The sequence below is a fragment of the Gavialis gangeticus genome, unplaced genomic scaffold, assembly GCF_001723915.1.
Source record: "Gavialis gangeticus isolate Ggan-Ray unplaced genomic scaffold, GavGan_comp1, whole genome shotgun sequence".
Classification (NCBI taxonomy): Eukaryota; Metazoa; Chordata; order Crocodylia; family Gavialidae; genus Gavialis; species Gavialis gangeticus.
The window spans coordinates 95,799,374-95,818,237 of NW_017728992.1; the positions used below are offsets into that span (position 1 = coordinate 95,799,374).

Below are 18,864 nucleotides of genomic sequence, written 5' to 3' on the forward strand. Positions count from 1 at the left end.
GTCATGCGGAGGGGTACAGCCAGCCTGCACCCGGTGCTGAAAAACAGCACAACAGATGGCTTCTCTGAGGACCAAGCCTCTCTAGCTCACTCCGCTCCAGCCTGACTTTCCCCCCTGCTCATACTTGGATCCAAGATGAGGGACTTCCTCCCATGTTGAATAGGGAAAAGAGAATCTTGGAAATTCTATTTATTAGAATCTTGGGTTCTAATAAATAAGGTATCCCTTATCTAATGTTAAAGACGGTGAAACTGAAACAACCAGTTCATTTCTTGCCTTGGCAGAGACAAAAAATATTGTCAGCAAAACTAATGAATGTCTAAAGATCAGCATAATGTACCATAATGATCCCTGGCACTGGTGATATTTATTTCATAGGAACTATTAATGTGAACATTTTTATGCCAGCAATGTCCTAAGTAAATCTGAATGTGAACTTTGCATGAGAGCCAAATCCAAGGCAAACAAGGAGGCTTCCTTGTTTTTTCTAGGATGTGGCATAATGATTTATTGCGAGGCTATGGCAGTCCAGGCATAGTCTTTTGTTCAGGTTAATTCATACCACAGTATGTCATGGAAAACTAACTCATGATTAGAGGCAAGGAGAAAAGCTTTTTGTGTCCACTTGCAGTTAAATACACACCTCTCTCTCCAGCTTTGGTGTCTCTTTCAAAGCTATGCCTAACACATGGTATTTATGATGTGTTTAGGGATTTAGTGGTATCATGGTTTAGCATAGAACTTAAATTTGGAAACACTATTGTATCTACACTCATGCCTTTGTGCAGAATTCTTTTGTGTGTGGTTTTCTTCTGATTAATGAAATATTTCATTTACTTTAGCCTTTTTAATAGTTTGCTTTCAGGCATCTCTGAATCAGAAGGTTTTTTTCTTATTATATTCCCTCCAGCTATTTCAGAATGCAGGTGCTGTTTTACTTATATCCTTCTAGGCCATGGACTACTTGCTCTCTAATCTGGCCAATAAATTGAGACATATCCACCCTACATTTCAAAATGTTGTTCTGCATGTAGATACATTTTAAAATTTCATACACTACTTGCAATACAACTCTTGCAAAACTAGTTCTGTCTGTGATTCAGTAGGAATGATTTAGAAGTGTTATAATGGCAATTCCCCATCAGCTCTCAAAGACCAGCATGTGTGTTTTCTGCTGTAGCTAGCTGTGGAATTTAGATTTATTCCTCAGTGAGAAGAAGAGTAGCTACAACACACAAATGATAGCCACTTCCCCTTTATTGTAGCCCTAACCTTGCTACTGGTTTGTTGATTCTGCATTACAACCAGTCTGTGCTTCACTTTACAGGCAGTCCTCAGACTTACGACACAATTGGTTCCTGAAAACCATGTCTTAAGTGGAAACGTTGTAACTCAGAAACAATTTTCCCATGGGAAACAATGTTATAAATAGGAGATTGGTTCCTGAACCAAGGCCTAATACCCTATTTTCACCTAAAATAACTCAGAATTTTGTACTCAGTCAATTATAGATGAGTAATATAGCTACATTAATATATTTATATTGTAAATAGCAATCATATTGATATAGAAGGACTTCTTTGAAGGGCTCTTGGTTGGACTTTTTGAAGGGTTCTTGGCTGGAGTCTTCTCAGGAGTCTTGGCTGCAGGTTTTTCTGGCGCCTTGTCTGCTTTCTTAAAGAAAGTGTCCAAGGAAATTTGGACAGATGTTCTCCAGGGAGATGGGTGACACAGTGAATTTGTTTGCTGGCGTGGCTTGGCATCAGATCAAGTGTTGTAAATTCAAAACTTACGTCAGAAAGTTGAAACAGGGTGTCAATTTATAAACATTGTAAGTGCAAAATGTTGTAACTTGAAATGTTGTAAGTCAAGGACTGCCTGTACTCACCTAGTATATTCTTTTACTATATATACTTCTTAACTAAAATTCCATACTAAAATAACATATGTAGTATAATAGTATAGTATATCTGTAACATATATGTATATAATATAATGATGCCTAATTCAGAAAGATGTTAGGGGGCTTACTTTATTTGTCTGTACAATATTTTGAGATCCTGAGATAAAGAATACTATGCATTTCCTAAATACTGTTGTTATTATTATTATGCCAGTTACTACTAATTATTGACTCTAGTTCCTTCACATGGCAACTCAAAATATTGCATATCTTTGTGCTACTGAGTTGGCTCCGATTGGGTTTCTGAATTAGTTGAGGAGTTTTAAAAGGCCAGTGATGATCATTAGAGTGCCCAAGTGGGCATGTTTCCATACGTGTTTTTTTTTCTCTTTGTTGGCATCATATTCATGCCTGTGTGCCAGGATTATGGAAGTGACATGTTAAGCCAATGCCAAGTATTTATTTTTGTTTGAAAGATAATAACTCAGATGCATTCAGCCATTTGCATGTAATATATCATACCTAAATTCTCCTGTGAAATCAGTGTGCCATTTCCCTAGGGCAGATAATGTGTATGTGTATAGTTATTTTAAAAGGTCATCATTCTGTCCAAGTTCAGCATTCTGTCCATGCTACAGGGCTATTAAATTTGCTGCAGTATTGTTTCTGTAGCTCATCAGCGTTTCCACTTTAAATCCTACTTGCAGGGGCTCAGGATTATGATGTAAAAATTCTTTCACTCGGAATAGAAGTGTTAGCTCTTGACTGCTTTACATAGGTGTGTGAACACACATATACATAGGGATGCGCACACACAAGAAAGTAGACATTGACCTCTATGAAATAGTAGAGGGTACAAATCAGGGAAATGGAGGAGAAAATGAGGGAAAGCCTGCCACTATTCTAGTTTATAAAGCACAGAGGGCTCAATCTAACTTAATGTATTCCAAATTTAATTGAAACTGAAGCTGATTCATAGGCGTGAACTGTCTAAGATAAAGTTTATGAAGACTAGTCAATCCATAGACATTCTCTTCTTCCTGAAGAAGTTTTTTAAAATCTGTCATTTGGGGCAATCTCTGTCTACATAAAACTTCCCATTGCAATCTCTGAGAATTGTGTCTACATAAAGATGGAGGAATTGTGCTTTAAATTTAAAAGATATGTTGCTTATAGAATCATAGAATCAATGAGTCGGAAGGGACCTAGACAGATCATCCAGTCCAACCCCCCCACTGCCATGGGCAGGAATGAGCACTGGGGGTGGGAGGGGTCATAATGGTGCGAACCATTGTTGCAGAGAGCACTGAATCCTGGCCTTTGGCCTTGAAAAAGGAGTTAATTACTTTCTCCTTAATTTTAACGTTCTTATTATTTAGCAATACTAGATCTGCAAATTTGTGGCCCAGTTCTGCAAGGGTCTGAGTCCCTATTCAGAGCTGAAGGTGCACATGATCTCATAGAAGGTGTTCAGCACTTTGCTCAGATCCAAATGGACTCTTACTCATTTGTAATCAAAAAGAAAAAAAAATCAGTTTACCTTTAAAAGAAAATGTCATTGGTTTATTTGAAGTGACTTCAGATAACTGCATTTATATTTGTTGAATTAGAATTGAGTATTCAAAGCAGTTATTAGACATTTCCCTCATGGTTTATTTAGCTATGTCTGGAAATTTTGGATGTCTCCAGGTGAGGGAGACCATTCTCTTGATATTTCCTGGGGAACATCCAGGATTTCCCAAAGTGGGGGATGGAGAGAGGGCAGGAGCAGCAACCTGTACTGTATGTTACTGTGGTACTGTTCCCTCTGCTCCTGGCCTCCTCTTCCCCCACCAGCATAGACAGACTGCACTGCAGGAGCCTCTGGGAATTGTATGAGTCCCTAAAGGAAGTGAAAATTCACCCCCACTTTCCCCTTCTGCTTCCCCTTCCTGCTTAGAGGTATACTCTCTCCCCTCCCTTTCCCCCATCTCCCAACTTCCATGCCTGCTGCTGCTGTTTCTCTGCTGTTCTGTGCGGGGTGGGGAGCTCCAGAGCTTGCCAGGCTACCCAGGTACTGGGATCAGCTGAGTAGAGGACAGTGGCAACAAAAGCAATGGGAGAGTAGTTCCTTTACCCTGCATGGTCCCCTGGGAGAAGATGTGAAGAAGGAGAAACCCCCCACTCCCCAGTTGATCCCAGCCCCTGCCCAGCAGACAGGAATGGCTCTGGTAGTTTCCTCCCACCCCTGGGGCAGTGGGAAAAGCAGCATCAGCAGATTGGTGGGGGGGAATGGGAAGGGAATAAGGGATGCCTTTGAGCAGGAAGGAGGAGGGAGAATTTTTACCTGCTTTAGGCATTTGAAAAAGCCCCTGGAGGCTCCTTTGGTGCAGTCTAATCCAAAAAGGCGGGGCGAGGGGCGGGGGGGAGGTGCAGTCACACCACTGTACCGCTCCTCTAGATCCACCCCTAGATATTTCCTACAAAGTCCTTTCCAGTAAAGTCACTTGAAATACAGTTTAAGTCAGACTTAGAATATATGAGAAAGCTAGAAAACAGTCCAAACTCTCATGTAATTTTTTTTCAGTGTTTTGAGAATTTGTTATGCTTGGTTAGTAGAACTAGTTATTGCAATACTGAGTTCTACCACTTCTCTTTACTGATACTGGCATGACAGTAAACATAGAACCTCGGGATTTCATTATGATTTTAGAGAGAGTCCCAAATAAAACCCGAGATCCAGTCTTTGATCTTTCAGAAGTACTACCAAATATACAATATTAATAAATTAAAAAAATAAGAGCAAACTTTTTAAATACTTTTCAGCTGTGGTTGCAGGTAAATTGGAAATCACAAGAGGAGGAGGCAGGAAGCTGTAGCTACAATTTCCAAACATAAAGTAGCGTCCTGTCCTTAACTGCATGAGTATATGTTACAAGAGTGGCAGTACTTGTGAACAGCTTGTCATTTTTACCTGAAATAAATACCTCAGAATCATCAGAAAGGCATCTAGCAAGCTTTTAAGTAAAACCAGTTTATGCTGTGAAACTGAATATTGCGCATACACAACTGCAGTAGCTGAATCTACCAGAACTATAGTAAGGCATCTCGGTATATCAAGGAACACTCACACAGCTTGCTAAATTGTAACAGTTTCTAAGTTCCAACATTTCTAACCAAAAAGGTAGAAACAGTTGTAGTGCATGGATCTGAAGGCAGAATTTGACCCACTAGACATGTCTACACATGCTATTAATGAGAAGCAATAAACTCCAGTGCAGCGTGTGTGCTCCAGTTTACATGTGTCCCTGGCACTGCAGTACATTCAGCTGGTGAGGGACCTGGAGGTCAGCCTGCCAGCCTAGGACTGCTCTGCCCTGGCTCAGTGTGCTGTGGAGGGGCTGGCTGGGGCACAAGGGTGCTATAGTGTGGGACTAGCTGGCAGACAGCCCCCACACTGAAGCACCCTCTGCCCCAGCCATCCCTGTCTCTGCCTACATGTGTGTTTTACCACATGCAACTATGCCACCATAGGATAGTACTTGTGTTAGACAGTACTATCTTACAGCAAAGTGAATTCATTTACTGCAGCCTAATAGCACTGCACATGCAGATGGTGACAATTTACTGCACAGCAAATTAACTCCATAGTAGACATCTCATGTAGACATGCCCACTGATACTAATAAAATTGTGTTCACTGCCTCCTACATCTGTAAAATGCCTGTGGCTGACTCAGGGATGAGACAGTAGTATTCAAAACCCTGTCTGAAGAACAAATAACATTAAAGAATAAAATGTTGCTTTTCTTGGACATAATTTTTTGTAGTATATAAATTAGGAGTGTTATAATTCAGCTGCAATCTACCCACTTTTGTATTGCTACTGTAAGTGCTAGAGGTATAAGGAAGTCAGTGATTGAAGTATTATTTTGTTTTGCACTAATCTTTATTAAAATGGAAAAGTGAAAGCATAGCAGGAGAGTTACTAGATTAAAAACCTGCATGGCACATGTAATAGATAAATGCATTGAAAATGGTAATGGATTTAAACAGCAAAATATACTCAGTCATTCACCTGTACACTGCTGTGAATCTTTTGTTGTTGGGATATGGAACTGTTTCAGGGGTGATGATCCTTAAAGTAGAAAGGCTTCATAAGCAGTCTATTGGCTGTTATTTATTAATTGTTATTTATTCATTGTAGTGGGCTAAGCTAATAGCAGATGTTGCAAATGAAATGTTTTTTGCCACAGTGATTATGCTTTTTTCAATCCCTTCAGTGATGTGTATGCCAGTGGAATTACAGATACAGAAGAGGAAAGGATCAAGGAAAGTGCTGCATACATTGCCAGAAGGAACCTTTTTGCTACAGGTGAAGGAGTTAGTGTGAGCAGCAGAGTGGCTGCTTCATCTGCAGAAGAGCAGCATGAGAAGAAATCAAGGAAAGTAGCAATACGAGAGTCAGCTGAACGTTTGGCCCTAAGGAAAACGGTAATAAAACACAAAAGAACCCATAGATTGTAAATTGTTTGCACTTGGGATTTTCTTCTTATTCTGTGTGGTATAGTTCCCTAGCACCTGATCTACAGCCAGGATCTACACCATGATTGTAATGCAGTAATCAAAGCAACAATCAACTGGAAGTGTTTTCAAAAGCTTGTATTTTGGCTTTTAGCCAGAACCGTGTTTTGAGTACATGGGAGAGGACAGTGCCTCACTGGAAGTACTGGAAGCTCCCGAGTTGCTTTTGGGAAAAAGGATTATTTTTACATTCTTCCTTTAAATGGTGCAGCATACTCCCTCTTACATAACTATGGAGGTCTGCTTGTGATGAAAGAGAGAGGCTGTGTAAAAGGGCTGTATAAAATCTGCTTCCTGAAGACAGTGGGAATTAAGGAAGGGAATTGTTAAAGGCATCCAAAATTTGGTCCAGAATTACTGGCAGCTTTGATATTTAGTACACAACTGGTTGAAAAAAAAAATACTGTAAGGGCAGTTATCAGTCGTTCACTTCCAAAATGGAAGGCCTGTCAAGTGAGATCCCACAGAGATTTGTACTGGGCCTGGTTCTAGTCAATATTTTCATGAATGACTTGAATAACAGAATAGATAGTGTACACACAACATTTGTGGATGACACCAAGCTGGGAGAGGTTGCAAGTATTCTGCAGGCAGAACTCAAAATCTAATTCTGGAAAAATATCCCAAAACATTTCTGGGGAATGAATCAGTAATTTTATGTTGGGTTTATAGTTTAATGCTGGGTTTTATGATGAAATATTCTCTTCCAGATAGAAGAGACTCAGGAATTTCACCGAAAGTTGAATGAAGATAAACTTTTACATGCTCCTGAGTTTGTTATCAAGCCTCGGTCCCACACTGTCTGGGAAAAACAGAACGTTAAATTACATTGCACTGTGACTGGCTGGCCAGAACCCCGTGTTACATGGTAGGCTTGCATCTCTATCCATGATGTTGTTGTTAATTTTATTTATCTGTTCTGAATTTGTAAACGCTTTGGAAAACTATGTGGGAGACACTCAGGAAAGGTCAATGGAGATATGCAATCAGTGCACTGTGATGATAAAGAAAGAGAGTCATGAGATAGAGGAGTGAATATGATGAGGGTTATTCAACCCTCCTTATTCACGCTGAATAGTTGCTTATACCATAAGTGGTTCCATTAAGATCATTACTTCTATAGTTTTGGTTGTGATGAGAAAGCTCATAATGAACATACTCTGAGGGCAAGTCTACACATTTATTAATGCACCAGAATTATAGTGCATTAAGTTTAGTATCCATAATTGGCACAACTGCACATTAGCACAGATGAATGCTTTTTTTGTGACAATGCGCAATAGACTAAGTCTGCTGCGCATTAGGGTGCTTTTTGTGTGACATGCTAATGTGCACTAGAATTAGCCTAATGCGCATTTAGTGTCTCGTGTAGATGTACCCTGAGACTCCCAAGAATCTCCAATAAAAAAGAAGAACAGAAGGATGTAGTTAGCTGTATTTGTACGATGCTAAGGTGGCAGACATGCATAATATTTCTAAAATAAAATTAAAAATTTAAAAAACAGAGACCATACTTTGTAGACCACTCTCCCAGTGCTCTTTACTTTATTATTTAAAATACTTTTCAAGCCCCTTTACCATTGTGGCCTCAGATAATCTTTAATGATTCTGGAACATTTATAACTGCTGTGGTGAGAGAGAAGCTGCTTAAATGCTAATCAGTTATAGTAGCCTGACTCCATGAAAATGAAGTCTCAAGGTTCACATGCACTCATGGAAGGTCCATCATAATTATTTAAAACCAGATTCTGGAGATAGGTTTAATGCTGATCCAAAGGCCACTGAATTCTCTTGGAAGCTTTCTATTTACTAGAATGGCCCTTGGAGAAGACCTTAATATAAAAGGACTCAAATATACTACTGAAAATTGTGTGGGAAAGAGGTGACAGTCTAATTAGACCCTTGGGCTAGTGTCTACCTTGACTGGTGTTTTATTCTTGTTTAACTGGTGCTGAACTGTAGAGCCTTTCTGTCTTATCACTTGTCAAGCTGATCCTTTTTTGCCTGGTTTCAATTCCATAAAAATATAATTAGTCGTTTAAACAATAGATAAAGACATAATAATGTTTTTTTCAGGCTTGAAATGGAACATCATACATATGTACTTTTATTATCTGTGATACTTTGAGACTGTGCATATATATCATAAATTTTAGCACATAAAAGATGACAGAAAATCACCATATGTTCAGCATTAAATGTTCATTATATCAATAAACTGTATAATGGGAACTATCTGCAAAGGCATTTGAAAAAGTCTTTTATCAGCATGGAAGGTATTATATATAGTTTTCAGTCTGTAGCCTGAATTACTTCACATTCAGCATGAACTCTATATTAGATATTAGCTTGCCACTCACTGTTAATGGAAAGAATGAACCAGCATGCAATCCTTGCAGCAGGTGCTTTGCTCTAGGATACAGAGCAACAGTGAAGTGCATTTACCAGCTCTCATTCAGTGTTTGTTAATCAGATGTCATTCACATATTCCCTTGCATGCCAGGAGTGATAAGTAAAAAAATCCTAGGAGTTTTCACTGTAGGAATCTTTTACTGTGTGATACAGTCTTACTGGCTCTAGTGGAAAGAAGATATGGAAACCTAGGACATTTGAGACCTGCAACAGAAAGTGAAAACTATTAATACAGAATGATAGCAAGCGGGTTAGGATCCAACATTAGCTAATGACTTGGCTCTTCTGGAATTTGACTTTCCAAAAGTAACAAGTAGTCCTTCTAAAGTGTAAGATGAATATAAACTTGCCAAAATCTAATCTATTATTCTTTTTACAAACCTGATAATGACAAGAAAAGAAGTATTCTAAACACTAATGTTATTCATTTAGAGCTCAGTCATACAATGGTCACTTGTGAAGCCAAGCTTCTACTGAACTCAGCAGGTGCTCAGCACTGGGTTGGAGCTCCCTATTGCAGGTTACAGGGACAAATCTTTAGTTTGGGAGGTCAGAAGTAAAATGCACACTGTTATATCCCCTGTCGTGCCCCCTAAAGAAAATAATTGGTCAGATACAAATAATATATACTTCTGGCAATACTTTGAAAGATTTATGGCATAATTTCCACTTGTTAGAAATCTGTATGAGATGGAATGAGTCCACATTCACGTGAAAACATTCAGGGGCATCCAGTCACTGATTTTTGTATCCTCATGCTTTTGCTATTTGATGAGAAGTTTTTCTCACAGTGTTTCTCAAGGTGATCACAGCATTTTATATATCTAGATGTAGATGTATCTTGACCCCAAATCCTTGTCTATAAACATAAGTAGTGTATTTCCACTTTGTGGGCATGTGTTACTATCTGGGGAGCCAGTGCACACGGTCAGTACCTCATCCACCAACTTGAGTTCTGTATGGATGCTTTGCGCATTCCCAGGCAGTACAATTTGAAAACAGTATAGGAAGGTCAGACGAGGAGTGGTGAAAGGTAGCTCCACCTCTATATAGGTCTACTAACCATTGTTTCTTTTGGGGCAAGATAATAAAAGAACAGGGGGTGTATACTGGCTGTCAAGCCACTCCAGTGCTATTCACAATCTGAGAAAGGGGATTCCTTCATCCGATTCCCACAGAATGCTTTTGTATCAATTCTATCTTGCTAGACTTTGCACTGAGATGGGGTTTGAATTGAAAGTCAGTGGGACATAGGTTCCTAACTCACTTTGGCACTTTTGAAAACCTCAACCTTAAACATCTACCCACAAATTTGCAGATATGGGTACTGTTCTTTTTTCCCAATAGTAATAAGCATGAAAAAGCAATTTTAATATAAGGGTTTGACAGCAGGTGGAGCTTTACTTTGAACTACATTTTAAAAGAATGCTCAATAATACTCATGGTATAAATCCAGCTGCATGTTTCTTAGTTGTTTTGTAGAACAGCATATACCATTGGCAGATTAGTTCTTATTTCCTTCCGTGGTCGAAAACAAGGAAATAAATTATGACATTTCTAAAAACAAAACCAAGCAAATAAATCCCTTTTGATGAATGTTTATTATAAATCACAAAATGATTGAATCTCTTAAAAGTAAGAATTATTGTAATTTTCATGCATATTAATCTAAAAATCCAATACTTTTATACATATATATTAAATAGTACAGGAAACCTTTGGAATCATAGAAAAGTAAGACTAGAAGGCACCACAGGAGGCCATCTTGTCCATCTCCTTGCTCAAGGTGAATGATCCCTGATTTAATCATCCCAGTCAAGTGTTTGTCTAACCAGCTCTTGAAACTTTCCAAGAATAGAGATTCCACAACCTCTCTAAATAGCTTGTTCCAATACTTGACCATCCTTATAGAGATTAATTTCATCCTAGTATCCAACCTAAAGTTCCTTTATATTGTCTTTATAGAGCTTCTCAGACTATCCTGAAATTAAAGAGTACAGATTTGCTCCAACTTTATTAGAAGGCCATCTTAGCTAGATAACCAATTTTGGTTGGTCTCCCAAGTGAACACTACTACTAAATGGCCATTAACTTATCTAATATCACTGTGTTTTATCCATAAGTAATACCTTCCTAATTAATAAACATATCCTGTACTATTAGTCTACTATTACTTTTCTTGAGAGTGAAGACAGCTCACACAGCGCCTGAAATTATCACTGCCTGGGTAAAATTGAATAGTGAAGTCCTGCTGTCTGATTAATTTCCTCCTTCCTTCATCTTCAGTCACTGAAGAGATATCTATACCAGAAAACCTTCCTACTGTAGACAGTTTGTATCAGGTAATAAATCCCCTTGTTTGTATAGCTTATGCCAGATCCTGAATTAAGATTAGCTATACCAGTAAGAGGACTTTTTGGCAGTATAACTGCCTCTACAGTAGGGTTTATTCCATCATAGATTATGCCTGCACAAATGTAAGTGTAGGATAGGACTTAGACTGAAAATGCAGAGTTTTGCTAATCTGTAGAAGTCTAAAAGTGTTCCCTTGTGGCTCTGCCACTCCTAAATAATGCGGTCACCTGAAGTTCATGGTAATATGCACATATTTGTCCATCATTTATTCATTTTTGTATTAAAGGATAAAATTCATTTGAACCCTAAAGTGAGAATTTGGGCCTCAAAAGGAAAGTGTGCAATGAATTTAAAGGATGTTAGACTGCATCTTATCCAGGAGCATCATAGAGAAACTACAGCTGATACGGTTAAACCTCTAACATCAAATACTTGCCCTTTTAAAGTAGATGATTTGTACTTCAGTTTACCACATGCTGTTTTTGTTGTTTCATAGGTACAAAAACAATGTGCCCATCAACGTACATACTAACCCGGGCAAGTATGTCATTGAAAGTCGATATGGGCTACACTCACTGGAGATTAGCACGTAAGGGAATACTGGTTAACATAAGAGATCATTTAAGCAAAAATGTTAACTGTTGATTTTTAAGTGCATTTATTTATTGTAGATGCTATCACATTGGTATAGATGAACTATCTCTAGTAAATATTTAAGCAGTTCTGCTTTTCATCTGTAATTTTCCTAAGTGAGGTACAATTATATTATAGTGCTGTTTACAGCTGAGTCACAAATAGTTGGGGCACTTTAGATAACTTCTGCTGCCTCCACCTTCTCAGGTTCAAACATTTTAAATTCCTCAGTATAAATTTGGTAACAAAAACTGTACAGGCTTTAAGTGTGAGAGATACACATTAGTATATCTAGCAAGTATTTTTAAATAAGGTGAAAATCCTGATTGTTAGCCCTTCCAAAAATGGAGAAAGTATTGAGCTTCCCCCCAGTACACACAAAGAGAAAAGTTTTAGCAGTATTCAGCCACAATAGGGAGCTGTTTTAAAGTAGCCTGTATCTAAGAAAAATTAAAACAGGAAGTCTATTTATAATATTGAACTTGCTGTGTGAAACTCCAGAAAGCTTTCCTTTGGCTGCTGGATTTTACTGAATTCATAATTTTTGCTCTCTGAGACCTGTGAGTTATAGCAGGTTTTGCATTTGAATTCACTAGAGTCAAGGCCCAAGCAGACAGGGAGTATTGTAGCTATTGTAATATGATGCATAATTGCCCAGAAGGCATAGGATCTGGAGTGCTATTGAAGGGTTGGAAAAAAGGAAGGGTGAATAAGGAATCTAATATGGCCAGTCTAGTTGCTGGTCAGAATGAAGGAAGAAGGTAGGGAAGACTTGCATGTTAATTTATGTGTTATGAGAATTCAGTTCAGATCACTGGAAGATGGGCAAAGTTTCAAGCCAAGTCTCATTTTCAGACCAGTTCACCCCTTCTACTTACCAAGTGAGATAGGCCTATACTACTTAAAGATCTCATTAGGCCAAGTTCTGTACGTTACACCCATGGCCTATCTAGGAACCACTGAAAAGAAAGGAAGTCTCAGTCCATAATCGTGTATAATTTATGCTGACTTCAGTTGGGGATTTTACTTGAATAAGGACTGTAGGTTAGACCCACAATTAAACTCAATTACAGTAAACAGCTTCTCAGTAAACACAGAATACTCCTATGATAAATAGTCATGGGGAGGACGGGGCTTTTGTCTTTAGAAAATTGTATATTTATCACAAATAATCTAGAAATGTTAAAATGTTGTGTGGCCTGCCTAAATATTTGCATCATTTCAGATGTGAATTTGAAGACACTGCTCAGTATCGTGCTTCTGCTATGAATGTTAAAGGAGAACTTTCAGCTTATGCATCCATCGTGGTAAAGAGTAGGTTTGCAGGGAATGTTTTCCCACAGTTTCTCTCTAAAGTGAATTTTAATCTGATTTACTTGGCTCAAAGACCTGATTACTTCTCAGTCATCATACCTAGGTTCACTCTCTCTTTTTTATTCCCTTTTTTGCTAGGATATAAGGGAGAAATTGATGACACCTTTTTTCATGCTGGAATTGTCACTATGCCTCTCAGCTGTAAGTTCAAAGATGTGTTTGCCTAAGCTATCCTTTAAAAATTATGGCTCATTGACAACTACCAACAAAATATATGGTAACATTTTATATAAACAAAATGGTTTTGATTTTTCAGAGAAGCTGAATACTATCAGTTCAGCTGAAGTCATTTAGATCTGCAAGAATTCAACATCTCTAAAAATCAGAATGTGTACTCTGATGTTATAGTTTGGTGTTTATTGCTATTCTTGTTTATTTAACAAACATCTACTGTACTTATCTGGTAAAATAGTGGGATATACTGTGTCATAGTCATAAAGAAGTCAGATTGGAAGGGACTTCCAGAGGTCATCTAGTCCAACACCCTGCCTGAGGCAGGATCATCCCTAACCCAACTATTCCATACAAACCGTAATCTACAGACAGGCGTGACAATATTTGTTTGATTTGGCCACAAAAAGTGGTCTATAGCTGTGACCAAATGCAAGTACACAGCTGCAGACAGCTTAAAAATAGCTGATCCAGTAAAAATCTGAGCCCTCATTGCATGACAGGTCAAATGAAGATGTTTCAAAATGGAGCATCTTCTGTAACTTCGGTCTGGACTGCCTTCCAGCAGTGCAGCTGTTTTCAGAATAGGAGCAGGAAAAGGGACCAAAGGGAATTTGGTCTGGGGGTTTTTCAGGTGGGGCAGGTGTATTGGAGCTCCAGCTTACCCACCCCACTCTCCCGTGCTGGCTGGGGAAGCCCTAGAATGAGCTCCCTTTGCTCCCTTTCCCCGTCCAGTTCTGCAAACTTTGCAGCCTGGCAGAGAGGAGGGGCCATTGCTAGGGGAAACCAGCTGCAGGTTCACAGCCAGCAGCTATATTCCCCTCCCCTCTGGAACCAACAGTGAACTTCTGTTTGTTCCAAGGGATTGTTGCAACTCAGAACAGTTCCAGCAAAATGTTCTCAATTACAGCGGGGAGCTGCACTTCTCTCTGCACCCTAAAACTCTACATAAGACTACCATGAGCCCTGACACAACATAGACCTAATACCCTAACCTGCCACAGGTGAAGCAGGGGAACTATGGCAGCCAGTATCTTGCTTCTGTAAAAAATACTGTGATATGTATATTGCACTTAGATCTGGAGGAAAAAGCATCATCCTTTGAAACATATAAGGCTATATTGGATACAAACAACATCACAGAATGTTTAGAAGAGGACAAATTTGCTTTGGCTTCAGCTTCATGGGCTAGACTAAATGAAGTAATGTTTGTTGCCTACTTTATTCTCTTTGGTTCCTTGATATCAAGACGACCAATAGTGGACATCAAGAGCAGACTCCTGCTTCACTGTACATGGCTAAATACCATGAACATAGCATATAACTGCAGTTTTTGCACTTAACACCATTTTTGGATTCTATAACACCATGTGAACTGCCCTGCACACCTGCCACTTCCCTGCCAGAAATAAAGTGGAGTAGGAGGGCCATCATGTGTGTTTGCCTATTATCCAGAGGCCACTCAGCCTTCTTTCTTGAAGGTGGTCCACTTCACCTTGCATTTAATAGTCATGGGATTAAATAGATGGAGAACAGTAGGGAAGTTTCTGCCCCATTGAAAGCAAGGGCCCAAGCTGAATCCTAGGAGTCCTCCCATCCAGGGTGATATCCATCTTACAGAGCCAAACACCAGCCTCCTTGCCTCACACATTTCCCTTTTGTGAAATTAAATTTAATCTCATGAAATGTAAGACAGTGACTAACAACAAGAATTCTGGCCTACTGATGTGTTTTCTTGCATACAACATGCCCCCAAATCTGATACTCACCTTGCAGGGGTGGTTCCAAAGAGTGTGTAGCGACATGGACACCCCTCTTTTGATGGAGTAAGGGACTCTTTTTAAGTCCCTGAAGAAAGTAATGATTAGCCCACCTCCTTTCCCCTCTGTGCTCCCCTCCAATTTCCCCCTCCTGCCTGCTGCTGCTGTCCCCACTGGCTGTGTTTACCTGGAGGCAGGAGAGGGTCCAGAATCACTCCAGCTTGCTCCAGCTGTGCTCTGAGGTGAGCTGGGCTCAGCCAGGGACAGTGGTAGTGATGGGTGAGTTTCCCCTTCTTGCTCAGTCCCCCTGTGGGTTCCCTGCCAGTCCAGAAGCAAGCGTGAGAGAAAGAAAACCACCTGCTGCCACTGCGACTGCTGTCCTAGACAGTTCCAGCTCCCTGAACAGCCTGGTGGAATGGGGCAGGAGTGACTCTTGAGTCTCCTCTCCCCACTCCCTTGTCCCCAAGGAGTGGGTGGCAGCAGAAACAGTGGCAGTGGTGAGTGGGAAAGGAGAGAGTGGAGAAGAGGGAACATATTGCTGAGCAGAGAGGGGAGGGGAGGAGGGAATGAGATGGAGAAGGGAAGATTCTTACCTGACTGATGGACTTTAAGAAGTCCTCCACTGCTGGTCCTGCTGCAGGGGATGCCTAGTATGGGGGAAGGAAACTTGGAGCAGGAGATGCAGCCACCCTGGCAGCACCAGTGGTGGCTCCCACACCCCCCTTTACAAAATCCTGGATCCACCCAAGTCATCTTGTTTTTGAAGGACAAAATGAAGAAAAAAGATTTTTCTATAGTTATGGCTGCATAAAGCAAAGGCAGAGCCTAATTTTCAGCTCTCCCTTCTTCTCTTTCTCCTTCTGCATAACTAAGGCAGAATCCCTAGCAGCTCCTGAAGATTGGTTTCTCAGGGTAGAACTACAGTTTGGAAAAGAACTAAAATGTCTGAGCTAAAGAGGTTATAAAACAGTCCATGAGCAGCAAATTAGGGTGCTTTCAACCTCCAGCAGAAAAAAAATCTGTTTTCCTACTTAATATATGTACCCCAGTTTTGAGGGGGCTGAGTTTGGGAGGAAAAGTGAGTATTATATGCTTGTTCATATATATGTATATACACACACACACTAACGAATTGCCCATCAAGCATGACGGATCAATTTCAAATAACAAAAACAAATGGATAGATTTTACTTTTATATATATTTTAAAAAAATTAAATATTTATAAAACTTAAATAAAATAGGCTGAACATTTGAAGATACCAATCCCTTCCTGCACTTGCCCTCGTTCAGTGGGCTGGAGGCAGACCCACCCATGCTGCCACCCGGCTTCTGCCTGAACACCTCTTTGCTGGGCAAGGGCTGGAGAGCTCCACGCCTTGCAACAGCTGCCCATGCCCTGGGGCTTCCTCTGCACCATCCCCTAATGACTCCTTCCCTGCTCAGGACTCCAGACGGGGCCACCACTGCTCACCCACTGTCTTGCATCCCTGCCCAGCTCCCACTTTTCCTCAGCTGGCCCCTCCCTCCGCCCTTCCTGCTGTGCCAGGCTCCCAGCACCCTCCCAGGAGGAGCTCAGTAGAAAGAGCCCTAGCCCCTGACTTTTTTCCAAATTATGGAAGTTAGGATCATCTTGACACGGTCACTAAACAAATGCTAAGGTTTAGTCCCACTGGAAATAGGACAGGTCTTACAGCCCTCCCATCAGGGGCTCACAGTGCCTATAGGTTCTTCCTGGTCACCTGCATCCTCGTTGATGTCCTTTTGGGAGAAATGAGGCTGGGCTGGTGCTGGTATCTGACCAGCTCTGTGGTGGTGCTGAGGACCAAGTCTATCTGTTGGCCTGGCTGCCTTGGCTTCAAATCCCTGTGGTCCTAACCTCAGGCAATGCTGATGGAGTCAATTGACTTCATGGTTCATTATAATCTACCTGAGTCCTGCTCTTCACTCCACAGGTATTAACAACATTCTCTCTTTTTTAAGTCTTGAAGTTCCACTAATCAAGCTTTTCTGTCTTTAGCAATTTTGCTGTCTGTTAGATACCCGTGATCTTTCTTTTTCTATTCCACAGAGTGTTTTCAGCTCTTTTCAAAATTCTAGATCCATCCATGAAGTCCAGTCTTCAACAACAGCTGTAATTTAATCTTTTGGCTTAGCAGCCAATTCAGCTGTGAAAAAGTTAAAGCTGTCACTTTTGCTTGAACAGGAAAGGGAGAGCAAGTGAGGTGAAGATTTGGTTCTGTCTGCTGTATTCTACAACAACTCCGGGGGCTGAGGGGTGGAAATCTTCATTCTGCCTTCCCATAAACAAAGTGCATGCATTATCTGGGGACATGTAGTACGTGAGAAAACGAAGACTTAAAAATACCCATAGAAATTGTTGTAGCCACCATGATGAGAAGCTGGAGCAGCTTTCCAATAGCAGTAGTAGGAGAAGAAATCTAACCAACATCAAGTTTGATCTACTTAAACTGATTTAAAAGATTGTGGCATGATTGCCTGTGCCAGCAGGAAACTGGACTTGATGACCCCAGAAGTCCCTTTCAAATCTGTTGCCTGTGTTTTGATATTTGTTTTCATTTATAGCCCAGCCATCACCTAATGTATTGTGAGCTTTTGGCATGGTTTTGTCTTTTACCCTTACAAAAGGATAGAAACCGTCAATATTGTTTCTTTATGCAGTTGGTGTTACCCCACATGGCTATGCCTCAAGGTTTGAAATCCATTTTGTTGACAAATTTGAGGTAACCTTTGGGAGAGAAGGAGAGACAATGAGTCTGGGTTGCACAGTAATCATTCATCCTGAGATTAAACGCTTCCAGCCAGAGATCCAGTGGTACAGGAATGGTGAGAACGCTTTCTAAGTGGACTGTAAATTTGTCTGACTGAAAGATTTATTCACTTTAATATCATGTGAAGGTATGATAGGAATAACTATAAGGCTATATTGTATCAAATTGATCTAATTAAAATGGGGGCAATAGATTTTTTGCAATTATTTTTCAAATAAAATATTTCCATTTTTTAAAATTCAATACTTTTCACAAATTTGAAGCTTATAAAACTTCAATTTACTACATAGATGATTAGTAAACAAGTGGGTAATTCTGTGAAAATATTTTGAAGTCTTTAAAAAAAATTATATCAGAAACATTTTAATTGGCTCTACTTTTTTTATACAGCATTCTCTATACAGTCTATTTGACTTGTGTTGTTTATTGATCCACTGAAACCTCTCTTTAGTGACCATAAAAGAGATTTATAAAAGTCAGCCCCTTCATGCTGTTGAACCACTAAATCCACTTTAAAACTGATGCAGGATCAGAGTTAGGGGGACATTGTGATTGTTTCTTAACAAGAAATTGTCTATTAAAGATGGTCTGTACTATGAGTTTCACTGTATTTAGGGATAGATTTAATTTTGCCACCTCTCTTTATGAAACACTCTAACTTCTAGGAGTTCTTATTACACCCTCCAAATGGGTTAATATGCATTGGAGTGGGGAACGAGCTACGCTAACCCTTACACATGCAAACAAGGAAGATGAAGGTCTTTATACTCTACGTGTCGTGATGGGAGACTACTATGAACAGTACAGCAGTTATGTCTTTGTTCGAGGTAAGACATGGTGATGCTACCCTATGAATTACACAAGTAGCAAGTAAATGTGGTTACAGAGTTGTTTAAGATGAGT

The 18,864-nt window shown here is 39.9% G+C and overlaps 1 protein-coding gene across 1 annotated transcript in view; it reads left to right on the top strand.

The window, feature by feature from the left end:
- Window positions 1-18,864, top strand: part of MYOM1 (myomesin 1) — a 154,798-nt gene that overhangs the window by 29,520 nt on the left and 106,414 nt on the right. The window contains exons 4-10 of the mRNA XM_019525827.1: window positions 6,165-6,375; window positions 7,176-7,333; window positions 11,729-11,821; window positions 13,091-13,179; window positions 13,318-13,380; window positions 17,852-18,016; window positions 18,627-18,788. Of these exons, the coding sequence (XP_019381372.1) occupies window positions 6,165-6,375; window positions 7,176-7,333; window positions 11,729-11,821; window positions 13,091-13,179; window positions 13,318-13,380; window positions 17,852-18,016; window positions 18,627-18,788 (941 nt within the window). The remainder of the gene's footprint in view (window positions 1-6,164; window positions 6,376-7,175; window positions 7,334-11,728; window positions 11,822-13,090; window positions 13,180-13,317; window positions 13,381-17,851; window positions 18,017-18,626; window positions 18,789-18,864) is intronic.